Source organism: Lithobates pipiens, unplaced genomic scaffold, assembly GCF_037356315.1.
Source record: "Lithobates pipiens isolate NorthernLeopardFrog02 unplaced genomic scaffold, aLitPip1_a1.2 Scaffold_8, whole genome shotgun sequence".
In the NCBI taxonomy this organism is placed as follows: domain Eukaryota; kingdom Metazoa; phylum Chordata; class Amphibia; order Anura; family Ranidae; genus Lithobates; species Lithobates pipiens.
The window spans coordinates 681080652-681099137 of NW_027507903.1; the positions used below are offsets into that span (position 1 = coordinate 681080652).

The following is an 18486-nucleotide window of genomic DNA, read 5'->3' on the forward strand; positions in this document are numbered from 1 at the left end:
TGTCCTGCAAGCAGCAGGTCACAGCAGCAACTTGCCATCTTCCCTGGCTGTCCACGGTCCAGTAAGCAACACACCTTGACAGCAGCCTGGTCACAGCATCTTGCTATCTTCCCTGCTGCAATCAGATCCCATATAGCAACCAACACACAGTGTCAGCAAATCAGTTCCAAAATCCAAATCAAATCATTAATGCCCATGATGCCATTGTCTACTCTCCCCAGGGACATTTTCGATCCAGAGATCGCCATAACGGCATTACTATTGCCAATATATGCAGTGTTATATGGGAAAAAAATATATTGGGGGGCGACACCATGTCTTACCACACCAGGTGACACCAACGCTAGTGACTCCACTGGTCCTGTGTCTTCTCTACAGTCTGCTCTTGTCTGGCTTATTAAACCTCTCCTGCTGCCGGACAATGTTTCTATGTCTCTAGAATTTCAGTCTCCTAATTCTCATTGAGTGTTTGATAGACCCTGTCCAGCAATAGGACAATTTTATATAATGCAGAACAGGAACATTATCAGAAAACCTATGTTCTATTACTACCCTCCATCAAATCAAGCCTATTACTACTGGATGGAAATCATGTGTTATTACTACAACTACCTGTAAAATGGGATTTATGATCAGGATCCCCCACATATACTTCAATAGGACTCGCTGTAATGTTCAGGGTTTGCAGATTTCAGACAGGATATCCTGACCATGAATCCAGACAGAATCACTCATCCCTACTAGTCAGTACTAGGGATGGTCCCGATGTTTGACTCGAACATTGGGTGTTCGCCTGTTTGCAGAATAGCGAACAATTTGGGGTGTTTGCGGCAAATTCTAAAGCCTCGGAACACCCTTTAAAAGTCTATGGGAGAAATCAAAAGTGCTAATTTTAAAGGCTTATATGCAAGTTATTGTCCTAAAAAGTGTCTGGGGACAGGTGTCCTGCCCCAGGGGACAAGAAAGTTTTAAAAACTGATTTTTTTTGGGAGCAGTGATTTTAATGTGAAACAATAAAAGTGAAATATTCATTTAAATTTCGTACCTGGGGGGTGTCTATAGTATGCCTGTAAAGTGGCACATGTTTCCCGTGTTTACAACAGTCCGAGAGCAAAATTACATTTCTAAAGGAAAAAAAAAGTCATTTAAAAGTACTCGCCGGCTATAATGAATTGTCGGTCAGGCAATACACATAAAAGTTCATTGATAAAAACGGTCTGGGATTCCCCCACAGGGGAACCCCAAAGCAAAATTAAAAAAAAAAAAACGCATGGGGGTCTCCCCAAATTCCATACCAGGCCCTTCAGGTCTGGTATGGATATTAAGGGGAACACCACGCCAAAATTAAAAAAAAAATGGTGTGGGGTCCCCCCAAAAATCCATACCAGACCCTTATCCAAGCACGCAACCTGGCAGGCCGCAGGAGAAGAGGGGGGATGAGAGAGTGCCCCCCCTGAACCATACCAGGCCACATGCCCTCAACATTGGGAGGGTGCTTTGGGGTAGCGGCCCCCCAAAGCACCTTGTCCCCATGTTGATAGGGAGAAGGGCTTCATTCCCACTACCCTTGCCCGGTGGTTGTGGGGGTCTGCGGGTGGGGGACTTATCAGAATTTGGAAGCCCCCTTTAACAAGGGGACCCCCAGATCCCGACCCCCCATGTGAAATGGTAACGGGTACAAATGTACCCCTACCATTTCACAAAAAATTTGTGAAAATGGTAAAAAAAATACAAGACACACCTTGGGACAAGTCTTTAAATTAAAAAAATAGAAAAAATTAAAATAAAACTGTCCCACGAAGTCTTCATCTTCTTCTCGTGCTCCGACGGACCAAAAAAAAGTCGCAAGCCGCCTACAATCTTCCTCCATGGGATGCACCCGCCATAATGATGGGCCTCTCAGGTGACAGTTCTTTTATAACTGAGGGCGGGGCCACATGATGACATCACTGGGTGACTCCGTCCCCTATGACACTATGAGAAATGTTTACATTTTTTTAATAAAGGACTTGTCCCAAGGCGTGTATTGTCTTTTGTTTACCAATTTCCCATTTTTTTTAAATGGTAGGGGTAGACCAGAACCTGAAGGATCTGATATGGATTTTGGAGGGGACCCCCACGGCATTTTTTTTTTTTTTTTTTTTGGCATGGTGTTCCCCTTAATATCCATACCAGACCTGATGGGCCTGGTATTGAATTTGGGGAATCCCCATTTTTTTTTTTTTCAATTTTGGTTTGGGGTTCCACTGTGGGGAAATACCATGCCGTTTTTATCAATGAACTTACTATGTGTATTGCCTGAACGACAATTCATTATAGCCGCGAGTACTTTTAAATTACTTTTTTTCCTTTAGAAATGTAATTTTGCTGTCAGACTGTTCTAAACACGGGAAACATGTGCCACTTTACAGACATACTATAGACACCCCCCAGGTATGAAATTTAAAGGAATATTACGCTTTTATTGTTTCACTTTAAAGAGGAAGTAAAGTCAAATAAAAAAATTAAAAAAAACAATTACACCCTGCAAGGCAAAGGCATAATGAGCTAGTATGCATAGCATATTAGCTCATTATGAATTACTTACCTGAGATTGAAGCCCCCGCAGCGGTCCTCGGCCACCTCCTCAGTCGCCGCCATGATACCCAGAGCAACTTCCGGGTATTGCAGCTCCAGCGCTATGACTGGCCGGAGCCGCTATTACATCACTCCGGCACATGCGCGCAGCGGCCGTCACTGACGGCATGTTCGGCTTCACTTGCAGCGCGCTCAGTGCACCTGCGCCGTAGACATCGGTGCCCGGTTTTTGGAAAATATCTCCTTACCCATGTAGGTTAAGGAGATATTTCTTGGACTAGATTAAGGCTTACCTGTAGGTCAAAGTGGTCTGTAAGGGTTTACAACCACTTTAAGCATTATTAAAATCACTGCTCCTGAAAAAACGGCCGTTTTTAAAACTTTTTTTGCATTGATACATGTCCCCTGGGGCAGGACCCAGGTCCCCAAACACCTTTTAAGACAATAACTTGCATATAAGCCTTTAAAATTAGCACTTTAGATTTTTCATGTCCCATAGACTTTAACAGTGTTCTTGTTATCTAACAATTTTTTTGCCTGTTCACATGTTCTGGTGCGAACCGAATGGGGGGGAGGGGGTGGGGGTGTTCAGCCCATCCCTAGTCCGTACATATCTCATGGTCTAAGTAATATATACACCATACAAGAAACATTGTCTGGTAGATGGAGACATCTGGGCCTTGTTTTATTGGGTGCGAAATGTGATCACTCAGTCTCTATGGGCCAAATAACCTTCATTGTATTTTTATATCATCCAATTAACAATCCAAACCAATATAGACATAAAGTCTGATCTCTGATAGTCAGTGTGGGGGGGGGGGGGGGGGGTAAAAGCCAATAACAGTAAGTGACCTGAAGGACTATGATGAGAACTTCCAATGTAACCTGGCAATCAGAAGTCTGTCTTTGTATAACTTTCATCTTCGTAACTTGTCTGGATCCCTTACATAGAAGATTTATACCAGAATACTGCAGAATATTATATCATTTATAGGATAATTCTCACCTCAGCCACTGCAGAGTACAGCCAGGATCTCTGAGCCCCTCACATAGAAGTTTTATTCCTGAATCTTCCAGATTATTATGTGATAAATCCAATCTGGTGAGGGATCGATTATTGATAAGAATGGAACGGAGATCACCATAGCAGGAGGAAGTCACACCACATCTATCCAACCTGCAGAGACAAATACAGACACATGATAGTATATTATGGATATAACTAAAAACTCTTAGGGAGCGATCATCACAAAACTAATAGAAAAGGTAAAAGGAAGAAGACAATGGGGTCCCATCACCAAGGTGAGAAAAGTCAGTAGAATCCACGTATGATGATCCATGGAAGGGGAGGGTGTAAATATCTCCAGCAGTCCAGTCACTCGGTAGAAAGGGTGTCTCTGGAGTAGAATGTCCCCCGTATCATTATTGAGAATACACAGAGAAACGAGAAGCAGATATTCATCAGGAGCAGACAAGGCCTGACATAGGAGGGACTCGAGGGAAAACTTGGTTAGGAAATGACCCGTAACTTTTTGGTGCTAAAAAAAATAATGCACTGGCACTGTACTAATGACACTGGCTGGAAAGGGGTTAACAACAGGGGCTATTACATGTGTTTCCTGGGAGTGTTTTCTTACTGTGTGGAGGGGGGGGGGGTGGTTTGCCTGGGAAAACACAGAGATCTCTGTCTTTCTTACTAACAGAGTGGCAATCTGCCTTGTTTACATAGGCAGACCGCCGTTTGGTTTCTCTCTGAATGATCGCCGGGTTTCCCCAGGACATCTGGTGCGCTGGAACCACTGATTGGCAGGGATCCTGCAGCGCACGCATGTGCTGCAGAGCCAAAGAAAACAATCATGTACAGGAATGTGATTTTGCGCTTAAGGGCCGCCCTGCCGCAGTATAAGTACTGGGGCAGTCTTTGAGCTGTTAATAAAGAATAAAAATTGATGCGCTATCCATACACAATAGATATGACAAATTTCATGTGTAAATAAAGTGCAAAATAGTATAAAAAAGTGCAAAAACATTCTAATAAGTAGAATATACCATGCTTCCCCAAAAATTGTATTGTAAACAAGCCTCTCTCAGGTATGTGCTGATATTCTGCTGGCAGCTCAATATAGCCACATAGCTGAGCTCTCCACATCTTTTCAAACTCCCATTCTGAGCTCAGTCCCATAGAAGGAGGATGGTGCCGATAGAAAGAGGAAGGGACAGGCTCATTGCACAACATGCAAAAAACGGATTTTATTAACAACTTACAAGAACAAAGATAAAAACAGGCATTGAAATAATCACAGTGTCTGGCGTCCCTGCGGACAAACTGACATCACCGCTACTCCCGACCACCCAATGTATGTTTCATCCTAATGGACTTCGTCAGTAGCCCCAGTGATGAAGTCCATAAGGACGAAATGTACGTTGGGCTGTCCGTTGTAGTGGTGACGTAAGTTCATCCGCAAGGACGTCCCTGCAGTGCAATGCGAGCTGCACAGTGCATTCTGCACCCTGACTGGGCAAAGCTTTGCCCAATCAGGGTGCAGTAAAAGCTGGTTGTTAAGAAAGGGGCCGGCTGCCGTGTCCTTAACCACTTCAATACAGGACATTTATACACCCTTCCTGCCCAGACCAATTTTTAGCTTTCAGCGCTCTCACACTTTGAATGCCAATTACTCAGTCATGCTACACTGTACCCAAACAAAATCATATTATTTTTTCATACCGATAGAGCTTTCTTTTGGTGGTATATTATCACCACTGGGGGGATTTTTTTTGAGACATAAGTGAATAAAGAACAAAAATTTTTTAAAAAACTAACACTTTTTTTTTAGTTTCTATGATAAAATTTTGCAAACAAGTAATTTTTGTTCAGAAATTTGGGCAAAAATGTATACCTCTACATCTCTTTGGTAAAAATTAGACTTGTGCACAATGGAAAATTTTGTTTAGTTTCGGTTCGTTGTCATTCGTAAAATACATAATTTCGTTCTGTTATATTCGTTATGTTACGTTAATACGTTTTCGGATAATTAGTTATTATTCGTAGAGTGTCGAATTCATTCGTTCGTGTTCGTTGAAATTCGCTATTTATGTATGTATGTATAGACATTCATGATAATGATTCGTAGTTTGGAAAGTTGTTTGTTTATTGAATCTTTTAACACACACAATTACAACGTCTCTTCTCCTCGGCTCAAATACAATACAACACCCTTCTAACTCAGTTCTCAGGAATGCACTTTGCCAGTAATCCAACCTCTGACACAAAATTAATTAGCTGATTGGACTATAAGATTTACTTTGAGTTGACCTTTTGTTTCATTAGATCTTTAAAGAATTACCAAATTCATTTGAATTCATTCGAATTCATTCAAATTCATTCATTATATTTCATTCGAATTCGTTGTTATTCGTTATTTTTTTATTCAGACATTCGGATGCATCGATTCGTAGTTTGGAAAGTCGTTTGTTTATTGAATCTTTTAGCACACACAATGACAACGTCTCTTCTCCTCGGCTCAAATACAATACAACACCCTTCTAACTCAGTTCTCAGGAATGCACTTTGCCAGTAATCCATCCTCCAGCACAAAATTAATTAGCTGATTGGACTATAAGATTTACTTTGAGCTGACCTTTTGTTTCATTAGATCTTTAAAGAATTACCAAATTCATTTGAATTAATTCAAATTCATTCGTTATATTTCTTTTGTATTCGTTGTTATTCGTTATTGTTTTATTCGGACATTCGGATGCATCCGAATGTCCGAAAGATGCAAAATTCGGCCGAATTTAGATTTGTTACGAAACGAATTGCACAAGCCTAGTAAAAAATAACCCCAATTAGTGGATATTATTTCGTCTCTGTGAAAGTTATAGATTATACAAGCGATGGTGCAAATCATTGAAAATTGATCACATCTGATCACACCTGAAGAACTGATGGCCTATCTCCTTTCTTGAGGCTCTGAAATTTCAGGAAAGTACAAATACCCCCCAAATGACCCTTTTGAAAAGTAGACAGTCCAAGGTATTTAGTAAAAGGCATGGTGAGTTTTTTTGAAGTTGTAGTTTTGTCCCACAATTCTTGGGAAAATTAAGATTTTTTTTCACAAAATTTTCATAACAACAAGTTATTTCTCACACACAGCATATGCATACTTCCAATTACACCCCAAAACACATTCTGCTACTCCTCCCGAGTATGGCGATACCACATGTGTAGTACTTTTACACAGCCTGACCATACAGAGAGGTCCAACATGCAGGGAGCACTGTCAGGCATTCTTGGAGCATAAATTACACATCTAATTTCCTAACGACCTATTACACTTTTGAAGGCCCTGGGGCACCAGGACAGTGGAATTTTGATTCTAGCTGTTTGCAGAATAGTGGTAACTTCTTTCATTCTGCGTCTCCTATCAAGCGTAGCTGGTGAAATATCTGGGTAGATTTGTATCATGTGACCATCAAATACTATGTTTGGGGTGTTTCTGGAGGCACACATGATGTCCTCTTTAGTAAGAATGTCTTTCATGCACATGATGATGTCACATTGGGGTTTGTCAGGTGTTGGTTTGGGGTGAAGAACCTTGTGAATCCTGTCACATGTGAATGCAGATATTAGTTTGTCTGGTATTAGGTTGCGAAAAAGTTTGGAGACAGCGCGTGTAAGATCAGTGATCGTTTTTGGGATACCACACACTCTTATATTGTTACGTTGATTTCTATTGTCCAAATCTTCCATTTTAGCTTGCATAAAAGCAAAGCTATCTGCAAGTGTCTCATAATCTTTCCTGAGATCATTATGGGCAAGAGAAAGCATGTCATGTTTTGTTCCAAGAATATCGGTGTGGTTACCTATGTTTGCTATCTCCTGTGATAAAGCACTTGTAGTTTTGTGAAGTTCCAGCTGCATCTTGTCAGCCAACTTTTCATATATAGCTGACAGACTTTTATCTAAGTCAGCTTTGGAGAGTGGAGTACTGTACTCACTGTTTTTAGATGTTGCATGCTGTGCAGGCATGGGATTGCTGGAGGCAGCAGAGGAGCCGGCGCCATCTTAGATTTTTTTTGCCTGTAATTTCTCCATGTTGTGTTGGAAGTGGCTTTTCCATCCTTTTTTCCAGTTTGGCATGCATTGGTATGTTCCGCAGGGGTGCTGGGATGATTTGGGCTTGATCCGGGTTAAATAGCCCTGGGAAATTTGGCTTGGCAGACTGGGTCAGATGGAGCTGTGCTTAGACACGTCTGTCCCGCATCGCGCCACGCATGCGCCCCCTTATAAGATATTTCTAACACATAGCATGTATATAGCAAAAATTACACCCCAAAACACATTCTGCTACTCATCCTGAGTATGACGATACCACATGTGTGTGACTTTTACACAGCCTGGCAACATACAGAGGCCCAACATTGAAGTAGTACCTTCAGGCATTCCAGGAAAGTGGAATTACCCACAAAATGACCCCATTTTGGAAAGCAGACACCCCAACGTATATTCAAAGAGGCATGGGCTGCAGATAGGTACTCGGGTACTCTGATGGGCTGCAGACAGGTACTCGGTTACTCTGATGGCCTGGTGACAGGTACTCGGTTACTCTGATGGCCTGGTGACAGGTACTCGGTTACTCTGATGGCCTGGTGACAGATACTCAGGTACTCTGATGGCCTTGTGGTAGGTACTCGGTTACTCTGATGGCCTGGTGACAGATTCTCGGGTACTCTGATGGCCTGGTAACAGGTACTCGGGTACTCGGGTACTCTGATGGGCTACAGATAGGTACTCGGGTACTCTGATGGGCTGGTGACTGGTACTCGGGTATTCTGCTGGGTGGTGACATGTACTCAGAAGAACAGTGACAGATACTCAGATGGACTGTGACAGGTACTCAGGTACTTGGGTACTCAGATGAATTATGACAGATACTCAGGTACTCAGATGGGCTGTGACAGGTACTTCTATGGCTGTAAGCAGTAATGAGATGTTACCGCAATCTCCTTCTCACACATGATCGGGGTGCGATGAGGAGAACCCGGTAACATCTCATTACCACGGTTTGTTGACATTCTGTGACCAGCTATGCTTGGACACAGCCAATCACGTGGTAAAGAGCCAAGTACCCATCTGTAGCCCATCAGAGTACATAAGTACCTGTCACCAGCCCATCAGTGTACCCGAGTACCTGTCACCAGCCCATCAGAGTACCCGAGTACCTATCTGCAGCCCATGCCCCTTTGAATATACGTTGGGGTGGCTGCTTTCCAAAATGGGGTCATTTAGTGGGTAATTCCACTTTCCTGGTCCTCCAGAGCCTTCAAAATTATGATAGGTAGGAATGAATTGAGATGTGTAATTTATGCTCCTAGAATGCCTGAAGGTACTACTTCAATGTTGGGCCTCTGTATGTGGGCAGGCTGTGTAAAAGTCTCACACATGTGGTATTGTCATACTCGGGAAGAGTAGCAGAATGTATTTTGGGGTGTAATTTTTGCTATATACATGCTATGTGTTAGAAATATCTTGTAAATTGACAACCTTGTGTAAAAAAAAATGTGTTTTAATTCTTTATACACATTTTCCAAAAACTTCTGGAAAAAGAATGAACCGTTCAAAAGACTCATTATGTCTCACAGATTATACGTTGGGGTGTTTGCTTTCCAAAATTGGGTCATTTTTTGGGCAATTCCATTGTGTCCTGGTGCTCCAGTGCCTTCAAAAGGGTAATAGGTGGTTGAGAAATGAGATGTGTCATTTATGCTTGTAGAATGCCTGAAGGTGCTACTTCAATGTTGGGCCTTTGTATGTGGCCAGGCTGTGTAAAAGTCTCATACATGTGGTATTTGCACACGAGAAGAGTAGCAGAATGTATTTTGGGGTGTAATTTGTTGTATGCATATGCTGTGTTGGAAAAAATTGACAACTTTAAAAAAAAACATCATGCTACTTACTTAATACCTTGGAATGTCTACTTTCTAAAAAGGGGTCAGTTGGGGGGTATTTATACTTTCCTGACTTGTTAGTGTCTCAAGAAATGAGATACACCTGATGTACTGAAGGCCTGATCAGAAGTGATCAATTTTCAGTGATTGGCACCATAGTTTGTCGACTCTATAACTTTCACAAAGACCAAATAATATACACTCATTTGGGTTATTTTTACCAAAGATATGTAGCAGTATAAAATTTGGCCAAAATGTATGAAGAAAAATTACTAATTTGCTAAATTTGATGACAGAAACAAAGAAAAAGGCATTTTTTCACAAAATTACGGTCTTTTTTTATTTATAGCACAATAAAACCCCACTAGTGATTAAATACAGTACCACCAAAAGAAAGCTCTATTTGTGTGAAAAAAAGGATGCAAATTTCATATGGGTGCAGTGTTGCATGAGTAATTGTCATTCAAAGTGTGAGAGCGCTGAAAGCTGAAAATTTGTCTGGGCAGGAAGGGGGTGTAAGTGCTCAGTATTGAAGTGGTTAAGCTCCTACCACTAGAAGAGCAACCCCTCCTCGGACATCTATCCATCATTCTTATAGTGTTTTCAAAGCTTCATAAACACAAAGAAGACACATCATAAATGTCATAGAAGTTAACCACTTTCAGACCGGACCATTTTGCTGGTAAATGACCAGAGGTCTTTTTACACTTTGGCACTGCGCTGCTTTAACTGGTAATTGCGCGGTCATGCAATGTTGTACCCAAACGAAATTTGCGTCCTTTTCTTCCCACAAATAGAGCTTTCTTTTAAAGGTATTTGACTGACTCTGCGATTTTTATTTTTTGTGATATAAACGTAAAAAGACCGCAAATTTTGAAAAAAAATGATATTTTCTACTTTTTGTTATTAGAAAAATCCAATAAACTCAATTTTAGTCATACATTTAGGCCAAAATGTATTCAGCCACGTGTCTTTGGTAAAAAAAAAGTCAATAACTGTATATTTATTGGTTTGCGCAAAAGTTGTCACATCTACAAACTAAGGTACGTTTTCTGGAATTTACGCAGCTTTTAGTTTACGACTGCCTATCTCATTTCTTGAGGTGCTAAAATAGCAGGGCAGTACAAACCCCCCCCAAATGACCCCATTTTGGAAAGTAGACCCCCTAAGGAAATTGATAAGTGGCATGTTGAGCCCATTGAATATTTTATTTTTTTGCCTCAAGCGATTGAATAATGACAAAAAAATTTTTTTTTTTTTTTACACAAAGTTGTCATTAAATGATATATTGGCCATAAAATGCCAAGATGGCACAAAACCCCCACAAATGACCCCATTTTAGAAAGTAGACACCCCAAGCTATTTGCTGAGAGGCATGTTGAGTTCATGGAATATTTTATATTTTGCCACAAGTTGCGGGAAAATTACAAACTTTTTTTTTTTTTTTACACAAAGTTGTCACTAAATGATATATTGCTCACACATGCTATGGGCATATGTGAAATGACACCCCAAAATAAATTCTGCTGCTTCTCCTGAGTACGGGGATACCACATATGTGGGACTTTTTGGGAGCCTAGCCGCGTACGGGGCCCCGAAAACCAAGCACCGCCTTCAGGCTTTCTAAGGGCGTAAATTTTTGATTTCACTTCTCACTACCTATTACAGTTTTGAAGGCCATAAAATGCCAAGATGGCACAAAACCCCCACAAATGACCCCATTTTAGAAAGTAGACACCCCAAGCTATTTGCTGAGAGGCATGTTGAGTCCATGGAATATTTTATATTTTGCCACAAGTTGCGGGAAAATTACAAACTTTTTTTTTTTTTTTTTTTTACACAAAGTTGTCACTAAATGATATATTGCTCACACATGCTATGGGCATATGTGAAATGACACCCCAAAATAAATTCTGCTGCTTCTCCTGAGTACGGGGATACCACATATGTGGGACTTTTTGGGAGCCTAGCCACGTACGGGGCCCCGAAAACCAAGCACCGCCTTCAGGCTTTCTAAGGGCGTAAATTTTTGATTTCACTTCTCACTACCTATTACAGTTTTGAAGGCCATAAAATGCCAAGATGGCACAAAACCCCCACAAATGACCCCATTTTAGAAAGTAGACACCCCAAGCTATTTGCTGAGAGGCATGTTGAGTCCATGGAATATTTTATATTTTGCCACAAGTTGCGGGAAAATTACAAACTTTTTTTTTTTTTACACAAAGTTGTCACTAAATGATATATTGCTCACGCATGCCATGGGCATATGTGAAATGACACCCCAAAATAAATTCTGCTGCTTCTCCTGAGTACGGGGATACCACATATGTGGGACTTTTTGGGAGCCTAGCCGCGTACGGGGGCCCCGAAAACCAAGCACCGCCTTCAGGCTTTCTAAGGGCGTTACAGTTTTGAAGGCCATAAAATGCCAAGATGGCACAACCCCCCCCCCCCCAAATGACCCCATTTTCTAAAGTAGACACCCCTAAATTTACGGGTACACTAGTGAGACTAGGTAATAAATGGCGGGTGCCCTGAAACTATAAAAAAATAACTAACCATCCAGCGTCACCTGTAACAGTTATATGGTGATCACTGGTGAAAGGGTTAACTAGGGGGCAATCAGGGGGCTTTATGCGGTAGTATATGGGGGTCCCTGGCGCTATAAAAAGCTGCGGCGAACCTAAATACCTACCTGCCTAACTAGCGTCACCTGTGACACTAATACAGCGATCAGAAAAACGATCGCTTATTAGGCTGGGTTCACACTGGAGCGATGCGGGAACGCCACGAATCCGCGGCGGGTTCCTGCATCGCATGCCTCCCGGCGGCAGTTCACACTGCCCTATGCAAACTGCTGGGAGTGTCAGTGAAATAATGACACCCCCAGATCAGTTCGCATATCGCAGTGCGATCTGCAAACTCGGATCGCATGGTGTGAACACCCATGCGATCCGATTCTGCTGCGGACCAAAAAAAGGGTCCCGTGCGAGTTTGCGGCGGGTGCGGCGGGTGCAACGCGAATTCAGCCATACTATCTGTATGGCTGAACTCGAATCGCACAGAGATCGGATGTGATTTGCACTGCAGTGCGGTGCGAATCACATCCGTTCTCATAAACCGCTGCAATGTGAACCCAGCCTTAGTGACACTGGCGACGGGGGGTGATCACGGGGTTAAACCTTTATTGGGGGGGTTAGGGGGGTACCTTAGAACTAAAGGGGGCTAACCCTAACTGCCCTAACAGTTATTACAGTCACAAATGACACCCGCCGTGTGATCAGGGGGTTAAACCTTTATTAGGTAATAAATGGCGGGTGCCCTGAAACTATAAAAAAATAACTAACCAACCAGCGTCACCTGTAACAGTTATATGGGGATCACTGGTGAAAGGGTTAACTAGGGGGCAATCAGGGGGCTTTATGCGGTAGTATATGGGGGTCCCTGGCGCTATAAAAAGCTGCGGCGAACCTAAATACCTACCTGCCTAACTAGCGTCACCTGTGACACTAATACAGCGATCAGAAAAATGATCGCTTATTAGGCTGGGTTCACACTGGAGTGATGCGGGAACGCCACGAATCCGCGGCGGGTTCCCGCATCGCATGCCTCCCGGCGGCAGTTCACACTGCCCTATGCAAACTGCTAGGAGTGTCAGTGAAATGTTAATGACACCCCCAGATCAGTTCGCATATCGCAGTGCGATCTGCAAACTCGGATCGCATGGTGTGAACACCCATGCGATCCGATTCTGCTGCGGACCAAAAAAAGGGTCCCGTGCGAATTTGCGGCGGGTGCGGCGGGTGCGGCGAATGGCTGAACTCGATTCGCAGAGATCGGATGTGATTTGCACTGCAGTGCGGTGCGAATCACATCCGTTCTCATAAACCGCTGCAATGTGAACCCAGCCTTAGTGACACTGGCGACGGGGGGTGATCACGGGGTTAAACCTTTATTGGGGGGGTTAGGGGGGCACATTAGAACTAAAGGGGGCTAACCCTAACTGCCCTAACAGTTATTACAGTCACAAATGACACCAATGCAAAAAAAAAAAAAAAAATGCATTGGTGTCACTGTGACTGGGGGGGCAGGGGTAATTGGGGGGGTGATCGGGGGGTAAAGGGGGGGTGTGAGTGTGCCTGGCATGTTCTACTGTGTAGTGTAGTGTTTGTGCAACTCACCGATGCTCTCTCCTCGGTGCCGGAACAAAAAATACCGACACGGAGGAGAGATTACATCACTTCCTCTCCTGTGTTTACATTACAGGAGAGGAAGTGATGCAATGCTTCACTCCCATTCGTCAGGAGCGATCGGGAGGGGGTGGCCATGAATGAATGGCCGCCTCCTCATCACCGATCGCTCCTGCACGGATACCGACCGCCGCTGGCACCGGGCGGGGGCCCGATCGGGCCCCCGACCCGCGGGAAGGCAGGGACGTACATTTACGCCCATATGCCTGCCCGTGCCATGCTGTCGACGTACATCGTCGTGCGGCGGTCGGGAAGTGGTTAATGAGCATTGCTTCCTTCTACATAATTATCACACGTGTGAGCGAGTCCTAAGGGTTTATATCAAATCCTTTTTACTGCTTGTTAGAAATATGGATGTTCATTGTACATAGCCTGGTCACTGTTCTACTATAAGGGGAACCCCAAATCCCATGGATGAGATTACAAAGAAAAAGATTCCCTCAGAGAGAGGAGAAGACATGAGAAGAGGACAGGTGATGGAAGATTCTACATGGGTGAGGAGATAGAAAGAAACACGGGAGACGGGAACAATAACAAGACCTCACATTTCCCCATCCCTGCAGAATCACAGATTTATCTTACTCTAAGTCCTGAATATTACTCTCCGGGTTAATCAGAAAGGAAAGCGTATCAGACTTCCTGTTACATCCTGGAGCATTGGACCTTTCTTCATCTTCTGCTTTGTCCTCTCCCTGACAATCTTTACTGGAAATAGTACATTCCCGAAATCTAAAACACAATAATGAAATAATAATTACCACCAAGAATGTATGACCTCAGACAACAAGAATAGCAATGTAACACCCAACATTTCCCTTCCACGTGTCTCCCTTCCCTCTGGCTCTACAGTCTCATGGTGGACCTGATGAGGACTTTTCATTGGTGACTTTGAGCGGCCTGTGAAGTCACACTCCAGAAAAAACGTATTCCTCCGCTGATGTCAGTCTGGGGGGGGGGGGGTGAGGAGGAGGAGGGGAGAGAGGCGGTGCATCACGTGACCGCTGATTGGTGCTCACAGATAAGGTATATACGGCTTTTTTTTATACAAAGATTAGATTATGTTAGAAGACAGAGCATATTAATTATATAAATATATAGTTATTGATATATACAGTATTTATTGGCGTATAACACTCACTTTTTCACCATGAAATCGGGGTGCAAATAGCGTGTGCGTGTTATACGCCAATAAAAATTTTTTTGTTTTTTCCTGAAACTTCCCTCTTAAAATGAATGCGCGTGTTATACACCTGTGCGTGTTATAAGCCGATAAATACGGTAATTTTATAGTTATTAAAGCAACAGTAGGGGGGTAGGGGGGCAAGGAGGCAGGGTTGGGCCTGACATGGGAGCCGACAGCTCAATGAGGAGAGACAGCAGGGCTGTGGATGTCTAAGACATGTAAATTGACCACAGTGTCAGGGCTCAGCAGCCCTGACACCATGGTCAGTTTACATAGAGGAGGAGAGAAACTGGCAGGATCAGCCAGATTTTTTTTAGATTACAGGGGTCCAAATGACACAGCACAAGCACTGTGTCATATAACATGCTTTAAATGAGCAGGGTCCATTTTTTTTTTTTGTGGGGGGGGTTAACATATGCTTTAAATAGTATATGCAATCCAACACAAATAGCTTAACTACTTGCCAACCAGCCGCCGTCATTATGCGGCTGCAGGTCGGCACGATCCCTCCAGCCGTCGTAGCTGTACGTCTGCTCCTTTAAGCAGGATAGCAGGCCCGCATGCGCCCGCTACACTGGGTTCGCGGGCACGAGAGGCAGAACAGTCATGTTGTGTGTAAAAAACACACAAATCCCTGTTCTATTCCGTGCGGAGATGAGTGTCAGGTCACCTGAGACCCAGGTGACAGATGCACTCCGTAGGAGTCGGAAGTGCACCGCTAGGTAGTGGACCTTAGGACTGACTGCTGCAGATTGTACCCAGGGAGATTCAGGACACAGGTCTACTGGATCACTAACACAGATCTCAGTAGGAGCTAGAGCATAGATTCCCCAGGGCGCGGAGTCTAAGAGCCAGCAGGTGTTCACCAGAGCCTCCAGTGGTGAGGATGGACTTGGCTGCAGTCTGGCTCCAGGTCGCGGCCCCTAGGGTCTTACAGCTCACACTCACAGTAGACTACAGGAGAAGGAAGCAGCAGGCTGGAACAACAAGAATAGTAAGGGGATAAGGCAGAGGTCAGGGCAACTAGCAGACAGGAACAACAGAGTACACGCCAAAGGTTCAGGGTCTCAGGCAGACAGGGATGGTCAGGGACATGCCAAAAGGTCAAGGTCACAAGCAGACAGGAATCGTTGAGAACACGCCAAGGTCGGTAACAGAGTCAAACATAGAGCACACGGCAAGCAGGAACCAGGAAGCCAAACACACAATGGATACACAATGGTTGATCAGCACTGATGGCCTGCAGTGCACAGGTTAATATAGGGTTCCCTGATAGGGCCTGGGGTGGAGCCATGCTTAGAGGAGAGGTTATAAAAACCACCAGGTGGAAGTGGCTGGCCTCTTACTCTGAACACATGAGGGGAGGTAAGCAACCAGAGGAAGATCACTGCATAACCATGACAATGAGAGGCAGATCGTGAGTTCCTACTAGCTAGGAACCACGATCTGTCATTTCCTCCAGTCACTCCCATCCCCCTAAAGTTAGAACACACACTAGGGAATGCATTTAACCCCTAGACCCCCCCCTAGTGTTAACCCTTTCCCTGTCAGTGACATTTATACAGTAATCAGTTCATTTTTATAGCACTAATCGCTGTATAGTTGTCAATGGTCCCAAAAACGTGTCAAAAGTGTTCGATCTGTCCGTCATAATGTCGCAATCCTGATAAAAATCTCAAAACCACAGAGGTGATCAAATAGCACCAAAAGAAAGCTCTATTTGTGGGGGAAAAAAGGACGGAAATTTTGTTTGGGTACAAAGTCGCATGACCGCGCAAATTGTCAGTTAAAGCGACGCAGTGCCTTATCGCAAAAAATGGCCTGGTCATTGAGCAGCCAAATCTTCTGGGGCTGAAGTGGTTAACAGGCAGCAAGAAAAGAATGAGCCTGTGATTGTGCCTGTGATATCCTGACACATGATGACTGTGCCTGTGATATTCTGACACAAGATGAATACTGTGGTTGCTTGACAAGATGTGGCACAGAGTTCTGTAGGTGTAAGTAGAAAGACAACACTGTCTGCATGCAGTGTCTCTTATCAGGAGAGGATGGTCAGGTGTCGGCTCACTGATTCCTGTGACTAGTGGTGTTAAGGATCTGTAGTAACTCCCTCAGGGCCCTGGCTCAGGGGGTGGCATCTAAACTCGCATTGCACCATGGCCCAGCTGGATCTGGTGTGAATGGAGAAGAAGCGGCCTCCAGGCTATCATTGAAAAACCAGAAGAGGCTGGTAATGGATAACCCTTAAATGCCCACATGATGACTCTTTCTCTTGCACGGGCCCTGACTTGGCCACTGCCTGAAACAGCGTCCTTGCTTGCAGATGCAGGCTGTGGTCCCAAGAGGAAGAGCCCGGCCACTCACAAGCCTTTTATCTCCTCTCCCAGCATCCTGTTCGCTCTCAGCTGGTTGGCATTCATAGTTCAAAACAGTCCAGCTGAATGCAAATCTTGGCTCCCTGGACTACAAGTCCCAAGATGCTTTGCTTTACCTTTAGAGCTCAGTCACTCTGTATTCAAGAAGTGACAGCACAGAGAGTCTCTGCTGAACACTAGGATAAAATAGCTTCACAGCAGCGATGCTGCACAGTGTCTCCTGAATGCAGGTAATAATAGCTAGCTCTTGGCTACATATCCTGTATGTATACAATGTATTATATAATGTATCCTGTATGTATACAATATATTATATAATGTATCTTGTATGTATACAATATATTATATAATGTATCTTGTATGTATACAATATATTATATAATGTATCTTGTATGTATACAATATATTATATAATGTATCTTGTATGTATACAATATATTATATAATGTATCTTGTATGTATACAATATATTATATAATGTATCTTGTATGTATACAATGTATTATATAATGTATCCTGTATGTATACAATTACATAACGTTTCCTGTAAGTATACAATTATATAATGTATCATGTATGTATACAATGTATTATATAATATATCCTGTATGTATACAATGTATTATATAATATATCCTGTATGTATACAATGTATTATATAATGGATCCTGTATGTATACAATATATAATATAATGGATCCTGTATGTATACAATGTATTATATAATATATCCTGTATGTATACAATGTATTATATAATATATCCTGTATGTATACAATGTATTATATAATGGATCCTGTATGTATACAATGTATTATATAATATATCCTGTATGTATACAATGTATTATATAATGGATCCTGTATGTCTACAACATATTATATAATGGATCCTGTATGTATACAATGTATTATATAATGCATCCTGTATGTATACAATGTATTATATAATATATCCTGTATGTATACAAGGGTATTATATAATGGATCCTGTATGTATACAATGTGGTAGATGGAGAACGTGTCTGATAATCACCATTATACTGTATGCAGGTTCCTGCCCATTCTATAAATTCAGTTATGCTGTGTACACAAGGCACTTGCCAACGGGATAACCTCCGTCGGCATTTCCAACAGAAAAATTTAGACCA

General features: G+C 42.9%; 1 protein-coding gene across 2 annotated transcripts in view; it reads right to left on the reverse strand.

The window, feature by feature from the left end:
- The window catches only part of LOC143962098 (NACHT, LRR and PYD domains-containing protein 3-like), a 117535-nt gene that overhangs the window by 42291 nt on the left and 56758 nt on the right, over positions 1-18486 (reverse strand). For both annotated transcript variants that reach the window (XM_077471424.1, XM_077471425.1), the window contains exons 6-7: positions 14361-14507; positions 3584-3754 (exon numbers count right to left, since the gene is read on the reverse strand). In XM_077471424.1, the coding sequence (XP_077327550.1) occupies positions 3584-3754; positions 14361-14507 (318 nt within the window). The remainder of the gene's footprint in view (positions 1-3583; positions 3755-14360; positions 14508-18486) is intronic.